Raw genomic sequence first — 15850 nt, forward strand, 5'->3', positions numbered from 1 at the left:
GCTTTTTATAACGACTTGCTGAGACTTGCTGATTAAATTTCAATTTAATCAGGCAGCATAATTCTTTTTTTTATTTACACTATTTATTTAGACATGTTTGAGCACGTAACTCTACCCCTAAACCTACCCATTTGTGTATTATATAATATGAAACACAGGATATAACAGGCAGATATGACTAAAGTCACAATTTATTAAAAAAGCACAAATATACCAAGTGTTCTGAGGCCAAATGACGATTTGTGTGAGGAAAAGACCCAAAAGCGATCACAGTCTCCATCCGCCGTCAAGCTCAGATCCTGTGCAGAAGTGTCCAGAAGAAGTGTTATATCTGCTTTGATCGTGAAATGGCATTGGCTCTCGTGTGTCTCGTGACCGATTGCGTTGGTTTGGGTGTTTCTTTTGAATGAGATATCACAGAGCGGGATCATTTTCAGCCATTAAAACCTTAAGTTTCATTCTGTTCTTCATAAGATATTTTCTTCTAATTAATTGCGAAATTTACTGGCAGTTTCCAAATGATAATTATTCCGAAGTAAATCCTGCACTTGTTCAAAGTTTTTGTTTCGTAATGTCAAATTTTATATTTATAAAATTTGGTTCACGCAAGTTGTCAGTCCCGTCTTGCTCGGAAATCATTCAGTCTTCACAGAGCATTTGAGGTGTTTTCAGTGCATTTTGTGAAATGACAACTATCTGTTTATTTCCCTTAATAACACATAGCTGATTGCATAATCTTCCTGCACATGCTAAACTTATGTCTAAATGTGTTACAATTTAAAAAATAAATGCACATTGTTCTTGAGGAGGGCATCTTTCCCTCTTACACTACTGTTTGGACTCATCTTTAGGGCTGTAAACGATTAATCGTGATTAATCGCGATTAATCGAACCCAAAATAAAAGTTTGTGTTTACATAATATATGTGTGCGTATTGTGTATACTTATTTTGTATATATAAATACTCATAGTTCTATTTATATATAATATAAATAATATTAAAATATATATATGCAGTATATAAATGCAAATATTTCTCAAATATATACATGCGTGTGTGTATTTATATATACAAAATAATTATACACAATACACACACATATATTATGTAAACACAAACTTTTATTTTGGATTAGATTAATCGAGATTAATCGTTTACAGCCCTATTCATCTTGCATGTTTCTGATTCAAACTGAGTCGAGGCTATTAATGCTGCATTTTGAACTCCTTTTCGCTGCTTTCACGTTCATGCCACCGTTACACTTCCCCCTTTTCCCATTCCTTCAGCCCACTGACTCTCAGCTCTGCCTCAAATGCAGGCTAGAACAGCCAAGTTCATTAAATATGGCTGACTGATGGAAAAGAACCGACACTCAGCGACAAGCCCTATTTTTCTTTTCCAGTCCTTTTCCCTTTCTTTTCTTTTTTAACCCTCTAAATACATCGTATCTTTCCCCTTTACTGTACCTCATCATTCAAAGCTAAAACTCTGAACTTGGCATCTGCAATAGGATACCGTCATTTTAAATCTCAGACATGTCTCTTTCCATTTTCTCTATGGGGTTTTAAAAAAGGGCTTATGTTGTGTTGCAGATATTTTAAACTTAAAGCCAAAAGCCAGTTCAGGTTATCTTTTTCCCTAACCCTTTAAGAAACATTGTGAACATCCTTCTTTGTTCAGTAAGAAGTGCACGGAAGTAAATGTATAAATGTTCACTTACAGAAGGAGATTTTTATCCGTTCAGTTGAGTGGAAAACTGTCCAGCAATGTTAGCTTATTTTGTGCTTTTAATTTTTCTTTATTATATTGTGACTGATTTATATTGCTCATTCTTCAATTTGCACCTTTATCTGGAGGAAAACATTAGGCTTTTCCCATCCATTCTCCAAAATGCTTGTTCTGTAGGATTGCAAGGATGCACGTTCAAACTTGAATTCTTAATTCACTACGTTTGAATGTGTAGATTATCAAATTTTCTTGTTTGGGGAACTCTTATTAACAATGTTTTTATTTATTTATTATTATTGCCAAGTACCTCAGAATATCATACTCATCATGACTAATCAAATCAACTTTATCACATTGATGTTGAGGTTTTATGTTAAAACACAGATCAATTATAGATTACAGGGATCAACCAGTGTTATTTTATTGATGTGTAATAATAAATGGTTTTTAATGATTATCTTATAGATTATTTATATTAGATTGTGTGTGTGTGTATATATATATATATATATATATATTCTGTTTCCTTCTTGATTTTAAAGTTTTTAGTAAATTTCTTGTTTTTGTCTTTTTTTTTTAATGTCTATATATTTTTTAGTTTGTTTTACTTCAACTTAAATTAAATTAAAATGAAAATAATTTTTGTCCTGGAAACTAGCTTTCAATTAATGAAAATTATTTATTTATTTTATGGTTTTATTTTATCGCTCTTACTAATAACCCTGGTTTCAACTTTCATTTTCACTGCAGTTTCAAATCAATTTTTCGTTCTTAGCTCTGAATTATTTTCGCTCTTTTGAAATGAGCAAAATATATATTCCATTTGTTCCATTCATAACACAGTTCAATAGAGTTTGCAGTTCTGCTGAGCTGTTGTAAACAAATCTTTCGTTAGTGTTGAAGAATGGTTTTAATATAAAATCTTTCTCTTCTTGCTGAAAGGGTGGTTCCCGTTCATACATCCACAGCTGTGTCTTCATTCCGCATTTGAGGGGTTAAGCTTAGAAGTCTGACAGCTTTCTGGAAAGACATGTTGATATATCTTTGTGGTTGAGGGGTAATTTTACAGTATAGAAATTAGAGAGAACGGCAGTTACACATGCACACACTGAGGTATTGGCATTTTTTGTTGCCAGTGTCTGTAACGGAGAGAAACCAATGCCACAGGGGGGAAGAGAAGAGATTCCAGATGTGAGGGGTTTTCAGCAAATGGAAGGGAGGAATTGAGATGGAAAGCTGGAAAATGTAAAGATGATGTTTTGGATCATTTGAGTACAGACTAATCTGCTGCTCTTTTATTGTATAAGTAATCTCACTTAATTGGTCTCCTCAGCTTTGCTATATTTATCTGCTTTGAGCAAAAATAAGGAAATTAATAAATAACTTTTTTTTTAGTAAATTTATATGTGGGTGCACCTTTGCACAACTTCATTGCTTTTAATTTCCACCCTAATATTCACATTTGCATGCCAACTTCACCAGTCTTATGGTGCTACTAGATGCTTAACATAATATAACAATATAGAGAAATCCAAAATCTCCCTCAAATACTAGTTATATCTTGTTAGTTAGTCTCCTAATCTGCAGTACAACATAATTTCATGCTCAAGTATTTATTAGGTATGATCTTAGATTTACAAAGAATTCAGGGAATCTTCTCACTCAACCGGTTTCTTTCATAAAAAGAAAAGATTCTTTTTAAGATCTTTTCAAATCTTTATTGGCATAAAGATACCCATAACCACTGGTCTTAGTCAAATGTAAACTATAATTATTACTGATATGCTATAAGATGACTCTAGATCAGTGGATGTGGACGTCTTATGCCATTGTTGCTTGCTGGGATTTAAGCACAGGAAAACAATGTTTTTGAAATAAAGGCAGCCTAATTAATTGTTTAAAAAGCATTTGTTACGTTTATCAATTATTTCAAATGACTTACAATGGATCTGAAAAACAGTATGCACAAAATATATTTGGACAATTAAGGCTCACTTCACGTATACATTTCATTGCATTACATTTGATTTGTTGTAGAATGTATGTTTTGTCTAAATTAATTTCATTGTTGTCATTTTGTCATACTGATAAATGTATAACTTTAATGCATTGCAAAGGATAAAAGCATCTGCTAAATTTAATATATTTACGTGTTTTATAATTTAAAACCTAATAAATGTATTTTTGTGGAAAGAAGCGATGTTAAAATATACTTTAGCTATCTTTTAAAATGACAAAAAATGTTTTGCTAAGTTTCTAATTTCTTAGTGCCCAAATATGTATGCCAAATATGTAGGGGGCGTGTCCACTCATGATGGGTGAGCAAGAGAGATTTGAAGAAAGACTGTAGAAAGTGAGATGGCTGAGAGACATTACAAAAAAGAAAAGGTCAGAGGAATATCACTGGAAAAAGAAGGGTTATGATCAGGAATGAGCTTTATGACCGTGTTAATATTAGAAAAGCTGGAGAGACAAAGCGGGAAGGCCTGAATACGGATGCCGAGATTTGGTTGTTTCTGCTCCATACGTGAGGAACATTGGTTTTGCTATGTTCCACAGAACCAAGATATGCTGGTGTTGTAATGTTAGCTGTAGTATTGCTGCATTCACACCGAGCGTGAATTGAGCGTCAAATTCGCTTCGCTTGAACATTTTGAATCCACTGGCCCGTTCAAAGCGAATTGGACGCGCGTTTGAAGCGAAATAGCGTGCGTTTGAGGTGAAATTCGGGAGGGGCAAGTGCTAGGCGGATGCCTATTTGCAAGATGGCTGATGTTGATCGAGCATTCATTGAGAGAGTCACCGCTCTGTATTTGCTCTGGAGATATCTCCGTATGACTGCTCACAGCCAATATCAGTCGTTCCTCCATGTTGAATGAGTGATTTAATTTTTTTATTCAATGCCACAAGAACAAGAGGTATTACATATTCACAATATTACATTTACATTAGCTGCCATGAAGAAGAAAAAAAACTTTTTACATAAAATCATTACATCACATGTTTTCATTGCTTTTTTGTTTTTAGTTTGTTCCAAGAGATGTACATATAATGTAAAGTCATTTATAAAATGTGGCAAATTTGGTTTACCTTGAGCCCACTTCTTTTTTATGTATATGGTATTTTCCCTATAAATCAAATAATTGTATAATATGTTGTTCTTTACATTCCAAATTGTCATTCTGAGTTGTTGAATGAATGACTCTGGCCGGGCCTGCCCCTGTTTATTACGTCACTTCACCACATGACAGCAGCAAGCAGGCTTCTGATTGGTTAAAACGGACGCCATATTTCAGATTTTTCAACTCCGCATCAGACGCGAATTTGCTTCAAATGCGTGAATGCACAAAAAGCACCAAATAAAATCACTCGCGCAAGACGCTAAATTCACCTCTGTCGCAAGAACGAGGCTAAGTCGCATCCATCGCGCCGCGCTAAACGCGTCTATCGCACCGCAGGACCTCCAGACACGCGTCAACGTGTCTTTAAATTGACTTAACATGGAAATCCCTCGCTCCAGATGCTCAATTCGCGTTCGGTGTGAACGCAGCATTATAGGACAGTCTTGAGTGTCATTGTTTGTCTGGAGCTGGTGTACTTCTTGTGAACTCTTGCTTGTGGTTCCTTTTTTTGTTCTTTCCTTTCATCTTCAGCTATGATAAAGAGACATCCATTATTGCATTGCTGATTTGTGCATTTTTGAGGCAGAGCAATGAAGGGAGGAGTTTGGGTTGATTTCAAATGTCAACGTTTTTTCTTAGGAATCGCTTACTGCACCTTAAAAAAACAAATGTGTTTTTGTAAAAATGTTGTGATTTAAAGTCTGCTTCAGCTATCTTTTTTAAATATTATTTACAAGCGCTCAAATTGCTTTAGGACTTTACATATAAAATATATTTCGATTTTTATCAGTGATGTTGTTTACTCTGTTTCAAATAAATGGAGTTTTTAACTTTGAAAGAGAAATGGCAAGTCTTTAAAGCACACATGATGAATGTCTTGCTCCATTTAGTGACTAAACATGGCATATATAACTTGATCTCCCACAAGAGAAGGGCTGTAATTATTCAAGCTTGCCAAAAAGGAACACAGAACCATGTGCTTCTACATGCCAAGTTCACTACTTGATTCCCTACACTTTTTTTTTTCACTCAGTCACTCTCTTATAATCCTGTCCAAAGCAAGCAGATTGTAATAGAGTGAGATGAAGCAACGGAACAAATAGATGCAAATGGTCTGAGTACATTATTCTCATGAAACCTTTATGATGAACCACATACTTGAAGGAAGGGAGGTGGGCTGGAATGGTTATTTAAAGGCACTTCCTTGAATTATTGTGTTTACAATACATTATTGAGAGTAGTAGTGTAATAGTCATTTTAGTTGGAACAAGTTGGATGAACTTGTATTCACCGTATTGGATTTAAAGTGTTTGTTTTGTCTGTGACATTACAAGGGTCACCTTTATTTTGTTTAATAATTTGCCTCATGTGATTGGGAACATAAGGCAGTGGTGATTCGCATGAACATTCTTTGCATTTCTCTAGATAGAAAGATGCAATCAGTGATTAAGACGGTATATTATCTGCTGTTTGTGCCTGGTGAATCCTCTGCATTTTCTTGAACTTCAGATCCCAGACTGACAGCTAGGAAGTGAGAGACCAAGAGGACGGGGGTTTGAATTGAATGGAAAAGAAAAAAGATGTGTGTTTTTGAAGATAATTGGGATTATTATGTGTTGCTGGATGGATGCATTACTGTGCAGTTATCACAGCAGGTTATAATTTATCTTTACAGACACAGAATTTCAACTCTGGGACTCCTCTCACATTTTAAGTTTAACAGTATGAACTAACATATAACTGTTGTATTGGCAAAAAAGTTTGGAACTAAGTGTTTATTTGTTTAATATTTAGAATCAAATGTGTAATTCAGTCCCTTGAAGTACTTCTAAATCAAACAGGACAATTCTTACAAGTCTTTTTCAGACACACACACACACACACACAAAACTCTGCCCGGCCAAAAAAGAATTCGCTGTTTGAATTTAAATAGGCAAATGCAAAAGAGACAATGATTGGATCATTATTGCAGTAATTATTACATTTCTATCATGTTATATGTTTGGAAACAGTTCTTCTAACTCTAATTGATTGAGTTTGTAGCTTTTCATTTCCATTTATGCATTTTTGGCAGATGTTTTTATCCAAAGCAACTTGCATTGAATTTCAAGGTACACATTTTACATTCTTATTAGTTCTTGCTTTCCCTGGGAATTGAACCCATGACCTTGGCGTTGTAAGCATCAACGCTCTACTGTTTGAGCTACGGTAAAGCTGTACATTTGTAAGACACATCATGACCATATTCCAGAAAATTGTGAAAGAAAAGTTGGGAGCATGAAGAATCATTTTCACGCATGAATTGGCACCTTTTGAGTCCATATTCTTAAATGTCTTTGAGATGTGCTGAAGGAGGCTTTACAGAGTGCTTGACTCTTGCATTGTCAATACAAGAAAATTGATGCACCTCTTGATGGAAATATGTTTTTTTTTTTTTAGGTCTTGAGAAATAAAACGCATGTGTATCAGTGTAATGGATCCATTTGCCAGGTCTTAAAGTGACAGCAGCCTAATATACCTGCCACCTAATTATGAGAAATTAAAAATGTCTAAATGTCTGTTTTTTTGCTCCATGGTATCGGTCAAATTGTGGCCAGTGAAAATGCAGAGTGTCTAGTAACTTTGGAAAACAACTAGCCACAGTGGTCCTGATTATATAGAAAGGCTTTAAGTAAAGTGTTACCGAAGATACAAAAAATATATTGAATATCCCACATTTAATCTGCACACATTTTTTGACTAATGAACTAAGTAAATTCTCTTTAGTAACTGACTTCATATGTTTGTGTATTTCGCAGGTGTTTTAAGTGCTGCCGAATGCTCCTGTGGGAGAAATCACTTCACATGTGCGGTCAGTGCATTTGGCGAGTGCACATGCATCCCGGCGCAGTGGCAGTGTGATGGGGACAATGACTGTGGAGATCACAGTGATGAAGACAGCTGCAGTGAGTCTTTTACCACGCACGGTCATGAGAATACAATAACTAAATAATATAATAATGAAAATGATTATATTAAACACACACACACACACACACACACACACACACACACACACACACACAAGGGTGTTTTGCTATCCTTGTGAGGACATTCCATAGGCGTAATGGTTTTTATACTGTACAAACTGTATATTCTATCCCCTTACACTGCCCCTATCCCTAAACCTACCCATCACAGGAGACATTCTGCATTTTTACATTTTCGAAAAAATATAATTTAGTATGTTTATTAACCCGTTCCCCTCATGGGGACCGCTGGCTGGTCCCCACAATGGAGGTGATTTCAGGTTTTACTATCCTTGTGGGGACATTTGGTTCCCACAATGTAATATAAACAAAAGCACACACACACACACACACACACACACACACACACACACACACACACACACACACACACACACACACACACACACACACACACACACACATTTATTCAAAGGCAATTTTCTCTGAGGTGAAATTGTTGTTCAGTCCTTTGCTTTGACTACAAAAGATATTTTGAAAGGTAGTGTACATGTATATATTTGCTGGAATAGCTTTTTTTTTCGATTGTTGTAGTATTGAGCACACTACACACTACAGTATTTTTCCAGTCTAAAACATTTGCAAATTTCAGCTTGTAGTGGTTTCTCAGTCCTTAAAACAGTGTTCTGAAAACAGAACAAAGGAGCACAAGGATTAAGTGAGAATTTATCTACAATCAATTAAAATTGATTGTACAATTGAATTGTACAAATTGAATACAATTTAAATTGATTGTACATCACAAAGTGCATTTACATGCACTTTAAAAGTCAATTTCAGTTCGACTAAAACCATCATTTGTCTTTTTAAAATGTCATGTAAATACTTTAGCATGACTGAAATCGTAGTCTGAGACAGAAGTCCATTTTTGTGTGAAATATGACAAACAGATCTACATAATGCAGTTGTTGCGCAGCTTTGTCTAGCATACAACCCTTGTGGAAAAGATAGTTTAGATTTTATAAAGAGTACTTATTAACGAAATTATATACTTTAAAAGAATATGGCCTACTGTACTTAGTGTGGTTTTCGGACACTTGACATAAAAGTCATACATACATTTATTGTAGGTTAAATTTATATTAAAAGCAATTAGCTGAACATTAGAGGGTTTTTTGACACTTAAGTAGGACTTAAGTATATCTAATTTCATAATTACTTTGGTTGTCTTCGAAATATGGCGAATGTACTGACACGGATTTATGGTAAACTAAAGTATACTTAAATGTAATTTATATTTAAAACATATATGTCATGTAATGATGAAGTTGCAATTTAGTATATTTAAAATATATTTCATTTAAATGCAATTTTGAATATAAAACAATACAGTTAAAATTAGAATCAAATGTGTTTTATTTTGGTGTTGACTAACATACTAAGTGTTCTTTAAAACTTTTAACTTGACATTATTACAAAGTGCATTATTTAAAAGTGTGTTTAAGTGAAAGTCATGAAAGTGTACACTCTTTAAGTGCACTTAAGTGGCCTTTTATTTCTTAAAATTTTATGCTATTTGCAAGTACAGTTTATTAAAAATATACTTAAGTGTACGACAAGTGCACATTCAATACAATTAAGGACACTTCTTTTTCACAAGGAATGTTTCACAGTGGCGCACAAAAGGCAATATTCAGGACGGCCCTGACATCATTCTACAACAGCACAATAGCAAGCATCTTTTTGAACCGCACCAATGCCTGGTTCACAAACTGCACCTGACAGGGCTGAATGACGCTGTGGAGGGTGATGTGCTCAGCTGAGCGTGTCACTCTTTACAGGGCCATATAGAAGTCTTCTACCCTCACATCAGGACACTTACTCCAGGAGGGTCAGAACAAGCACCAGGAAAATCATTAAGGACCCTCACCATCCTAACAATGGCCTCGTATCAATGCTGCGTTCAGGCAAAGTCTACTGTAGCCTGAAAACACAGAAAGACTCAGGAGTCTCTTCCTCCATATTCTTAATGAGGAACAAGACTGAAGAGCTTTCTACACGACACACACAGACATGCATAACATAACCATGCACACACATTTCAATGGACATATACGCGTATAGAGATACGGTTTCTGTACAGGTTGTTTTACACACACACACACACACACACACACACACACACACACACACACACACACACACACACACACACACAGGGGCAAAAATGGCTAAACACTAAGCTTTTTAATTGTCTTAACCACAAATTCATCAGAAAAAAGATTTTTGCCAGAATATGGGAAGTTGTCTGTGGAGTGATGATGAATCACAATGAAACACGAGTTGCATGGTGATGCTTCAGAGTCGTGTCTTCGGAAATCTGGTGAGAAATATTATAGGTAACACTTTACAATAAGGTTCATTTATTAAACATTATTTAATGTATTAACTAACGTGAACAATACATTTGTTACAGTATTTATGAATCTTTGTTAATGTTAGTTAATATGAACAAAGCTGTTCATTGTTAGTTCATGTTAGTTCACACTGCATTAACTCATGTTAACAAGATTTTAATAAAGTATTAGTAAATGTCGAAATTAACATTAACAAAGATGAATAAATGCTGTATAAGTGCAGTTCATTATTAGTTAACGTTAACTAATGTAGTTAACTAATGTTAACTAATGAACCTTATTGTAAAGTGTTACCATATTATAATTATTGGATCTCTACCATGGAGGACGTGTCATTGTGTGGGGTCTGGGAGCCTTTTTAGCTTCTGCTATTGGTGAGCTACTTCACTGTGTGAAAGTCATTTAATGCTTTGGAGTACGAGAATAACCCAGAATTACTTGCTTCCCACAAATGAAAAGTTATCCAAACAGGAATGATCAGATGTTGTTTTTCAACAAGAAAATGCTCTTGGCCAAATTGCAAATACAACCAAGTGGCGGCTTGAGAACAGGTCCATAAGGCTCATGTTTTGGCCTTGGTCAAAGTCCAGATTTGAACCCTGTAGTGAATATTTGGTCTCACATAAAACTCAAACGAATTGGGAGACTCAAAGTTTTTGAAGCAATTAAAATCTGTCTGTAAAAAGCTGTCTTCAAGTGGGAAGGTTATTCCATGCTAAGCTACTTTATCTACAGTATTTGTGCAATTCTTGCTAATTTCCTGACCAGTGATTTGTGATTTTAAATGGTTAAGACCATTTTGCCATTTTTGGCTTGGCTCTTTTTTTCCCTTTTTTGTTTGTTTTTGTTTGTTGCCCTGGAGTGTATACGGTTTGTGTACACACAACACACAACACACACACACACACACACACACTGGATTTCCATGCTTTATGGGGACCCTTTATAGGGGGTAGTAATGTACTAGACACACAGATAGAGCTTACATACATTACAACTCAGTCTGACATCATTATGAATTAAGAACGGTCAAGTAGCCAGCACTAGTCAATAAGGAAGATTATGTAGACACTTAATATCTATTGATCTGCAAGTACTGTAAGAAAAAGTTTTATTTTACCAAAACTTGACATACACTGACATCTACAGTACTACTGATAATTACTGATAAGTGTGCAAACATGTGAAATGAGGGGGAAAAATGTGTTGACAAATACAAACATACAATACAAAACAGACGTCACACCGGGCAAAAACTGTTACAATTTTAAGTAGACCGCTAAGCAAACATACTAGTTTTACAAAATTTGAAACTGCTACAGCTGCAGGGAAGATGCTTGGGCATTCATTTGCGTTATTTTAATACGTTTCTTTTTCACTTAACCCCAAATGTGGACATAACCACATTCAAGCATTTCATACAATGGGTTTAGCAGCTCGCCCTTTTACAGCAGATTTATTTCAAAAGCAAACTGACATTTACTAGAATTAATCCTGAAATTCTGCATTAATAACCTATTTTTTCGCACCATCAGTCACACACGCTCTCAAGCTCCTAGGATCTCCCGTTTTTGGCTTATTTTGGTCAGACTTATGAATGAGACTCGCTTTGAACGAATCATTTGAATCAGTGAGTTATTGACTCGAGAACAGATGTTGTTAGATCAGTCCAATTCATGAATGAATGTATTATACATTCATCAATTAACAACGATTATAGCCATTTATTTTCACAATTGAGAATTATTTATCATTCAAAATGTCAGAAGTTGAAATATCTTTTTGCCTTTTTTAATTGTTCTTAATTTGATCTCATTCCTTCAGTTTTGCCCACGTGTTCGCCACTAGACTTTCACTGCGACAATGGAAAATGCATCCGACGCTCTTGGTTATGTGATGGAGACAATGACTGTGAGGATGACTCCGATGAACAAGACTGTCGTGAGTAAATTTATCTTTTTATTTTTGTTTAAAGATAAAAATCAGTGGTGTTGTTTGGTACTTTTGAGGTGTTTGTCCACTTTTAACCAAGAGTATGAGTGTGACCCATAAATCAGGAGCATCAGAGGGTTAAGAGTAGTGTTTGTCACAAAGCCTCTCTTAGCCCTGTATTACTTCCAATGAAAAAGAAAATGTTAAAATAAATATTTTACCGTTTTTTTAGTCATTTAATCGTAGATGCTTTCAACCTTATTTCTTTTGTTGGTTCTGTACGTTTGGAAAAATAAAATGATTTAGACCTCATGCTGTATATTCTAGTGTTCTGAAAGCACATGATTTTGGTGAGAAACAAACTGAAATGACATTTATTATTTAGTGATCTTGACCTCAGCATGTACCCTCCTCCTGTGTTCATTCATGAGTGCATGAGAGCAGCAGTTCTATCATAAAATAATTATACTATAATTATTTTATGAGACCTTTTGTTTCCCTTTGAAGTTCAAAGATGGTCACTATTATGTTTCCATTCAAATTTGGGAATTTAACTTATGCACAAAATTGGAATATAGCATCAACATTTGCAACTAAAGCCGCATTTCCATCCCATGTGTTCAAGAGAACAAAATCGTCACATTCTGGGGAATTGGCGCAAAATATCTGTGATAAAAATGAAAGTTGCTGCAAGCGGGGAAACCAGTGTGGATACTTTTCCCCCTACATCATAATGCTGCGTTTACACTGGCACAAAAATCCGATCTTTTACTCACATCTGACACAGATCGAAATTTGTCGCACACGTTAACACAAAAATATGCACGAGATCCGATTTTTTTTCGCATGCGATCTGAGCCACTACCAAATGTGGTTTTAAATCAGATACGTACATTAGTGATGCGCGGGTCGGCTTTTTTTCCAACCCGCGGGTCCGCATTTATGAAATTATTTGGCCCGCCCCAGCCCGCCCCGCACCACTGTATCTATTTTTACAACCCGCCCCGCACCGCACCCGCGACCATAAAATAGACATGCGTTGCAGCCTGAATTTATTACAGCCTGAAAGTGCAGAAACATCGCCATGTTAACTGACAACAACAGACGATTATGAATATGAATGAAATGAACCATAAATCAGGTCATGTGATAAACATTTTAAACATTTATAAAGCACTTCACGTAGCCGAAACTGCTGTTGTCTCCTGCTGCAACTATTTCTGAGAACCGGTCCCAAACATTAGATTTAGCAGCCTGACCTTCTTTTCTTTTAATGATGTAAATTCCCGACCTCAATATCTCCCTCGCCTCGTCTTCCATCTCCACTTTTATTTCTCCTTATTTTGTAGCTGGCGGTGGGAGCTGTTTGGCGCGCCGCTTTCGTGACATCACGTGACGCCTCGCCTGGGCACATCACGCAATATACGTTGCTGCGATCTTCATATTGTAAACTTATCAAATAACCTAATAGAATATGAAAATATATATTCCCAAATATTTCATATAGGCTGACATTTTTTTATTTTGTTTTTAATGACCCGCCCCAACCCGCCCCGCAAATAAAGTGACAATTTCTTTACCCGCCCCAACCCGACCCGCGGGTAACCCGCGGGGTCCGCGGGTTATGAGACGACCCGCGCATCACTAACGTACATATCTGATATCTGGAGATCCGACCTCCGTCTAAACATGCATATCTGATTCCCCTTTGAATTCCAAGCCACCACAAGGCGAGGATGACACGTTTATTCACAAAGATAGCTCTTTAATGTTGTATTATGAGGCAGACGTGCCTGTATGTGCTCGCTCACAGCTTTTTATTGAGGTGGGAACTTTATATTTATCTTTGTAAAGAAATTGTGCGAGCACAGAAACATTCAGGAGCTGGTTTTCAACCTCTGCCTGTGACTTTTATAAATAAAACCGCTTCACTACATTATATTTCTCAGCAATGAGGTGATAACTTTACTGCAATTAAACCAACAAGCTTCATTATTGGGTATCTCACTCGCATACGTGTGCGCGCGCTCGCTCGCTCTCTCTCTCTGGTTAATTAATTTGAATTCATAAAAAAAAATTACAGGGCTACTGATCTGAGCTGTAGATATAGAAACTTATTTCCGGACTATATATCTGTTCCGTCAGATTTTGCGCTGCAAAACATTCATAAGTCATGACAGCTGTTATCTTGTCCATGCTGGAAAATAATGATGACCACCTACATGAATTATATAAATCATGTTAATAGCACTGCCATTAAAAACCAGGGTCTACCATGTGGAGAGTAAAACAATAACCGAAAATCATATTGAGCGGGAATTAATGTAAACACAGATTTCCGATACCCGTCCTGTCTAAAGTGAGTGTAAACAGTCGGGCCAAAAAATCGGATGTGGTCAAAAGGTCTGTGCATTAAGACTTGTTTTTTCCCTACACCACACATTATTTGTAGCGCATCTCCCACCCAATAATAAGAGCGTTGTGCTCTGTTACTTCTGATAAGAAACAAAAGTCTCAGCTTTTAAATTCTTTCCATTTTATCACGAAAGTCAAACAATAAATGGTGTTTTGACACTCTTTAGATTTGGCACCTCAGTTCAAGCAGCAGCTGTATGTATGTATGTATGTATAAAGAAACAGTATGTCTGAGTGTGAGGCAGAGAGAAAAACAGAAGCATCTTTGCATCTGACCCATATTTCTCAGCGCTGTACTCTTGAGGCTCTTCTCATGATGGGGGGTCTGTCTGCCATAAGCTTACCATGAATTTTTCATTGACATGCTTTGTACATTGAGAGTCTTTTCCACCACACTGCTCTATGTCTGCCTCATCTCTTACATTCAGTATCTCTCTTTCTGCTTCTGTCTGTCCTTTTGTTTTATATGATCATTTAAATAGCATGATGTGATTGTTCGTGCTTCCTCTGTGAATTAATGACATATAATAAAAATGGAACAAAGACTGCTTTAAGACTGCATGTCCTGTGTATTTCGATTCATGTCGAAGAAAAGCAGTTTTGTGCAATCAAGACCTTTATGTTTTTAACTATATGCGTTTTGCTACAGACTGTCAGGGCAATATAACAAAAGGTTCAGTAATAAACATGAAATTTTTTACATAAAGATAAGACCATGCAGTAAAATACTGTAATATGAAACATGTTTTAAACAGGGAGTGGGGGAAATGTATTTCAATCAGAATCCCAACCCCCCCCCCCCCACACACACACACACACACACACACACACACACTTTTCCCGTGTGCTTTGATACAGCTTGATATTTTGTTTTGTATGGCGAGTAAAAGTGCAGTGATGCAGAAATACACTGGTGTCGATCTGTCTGGCGCGGTGGGTGGTGTAAATACAAGCAGCATCACATTTTAATGCTGCTGTTGGAGTCCCTTACTGGTGTCAATAAAGTGATGTGAGCGCCACCAGTGCACTGGATTGTGTAGCTGCAGAGTGTTGCTATGTTTTTCTGTAGCACTGAGGAGCAGTTTAATATAGGGCCCTATGAAATAATATTTTTTTTCCCCATATTCCTTTTTTTTCCCTTTAGAATTTTTCTGGATTGGCCTGGTTTTAATGGTTAAATTTAATGTTAGTTATCAAAAGTATGTCTAGTTAAAGTCATGAAACTTATTCAATTTAACAATAATTTATACAAATTTGAACAAAAAA

General features: G+C 36.0%; 1 protein-coding gene across 3 annotated transcripts in view; it reads left to right on the forward strand.

Moving 5' to 3' along the window:
* The window catches only part of lrp4 (low density lipoprotein receptor-related protein 4), a 105200-nt gene that overhangs the window by 40013 nt on the left and 49337 nt on the right, over positions 1–15850 (forward strand). For all 3 annotated transcript variants that reach the window (XM_079595831.1, XM_079595830.1, XM_079595832.1), the window contains exons 2-3: positions 7650–7796; positions 12062–12178. In XM_079595831.1, coding sequence (XP_079451957.1) covers positions 7650–7796; positions 12062–12178 — 264 coding nt within the window. The remainder of the gene's footprint in view (positions 1–7649; positions 7797–12061; positions 12179–15850) is intronic.

The sequence above is a fragment of the Phoxinus phoxinus genome (genome assembly GCF_949152265.1).
Source record: "Phoxinus phoxinus genome assembly, chromosome: 2".
Lineage (NCBI taxonomy): Eukaryota > Metazoa > Chordata > Actinopteri > Cypriniformes > Leuciscidae > Phoxinus > Phoxinus phoxinus.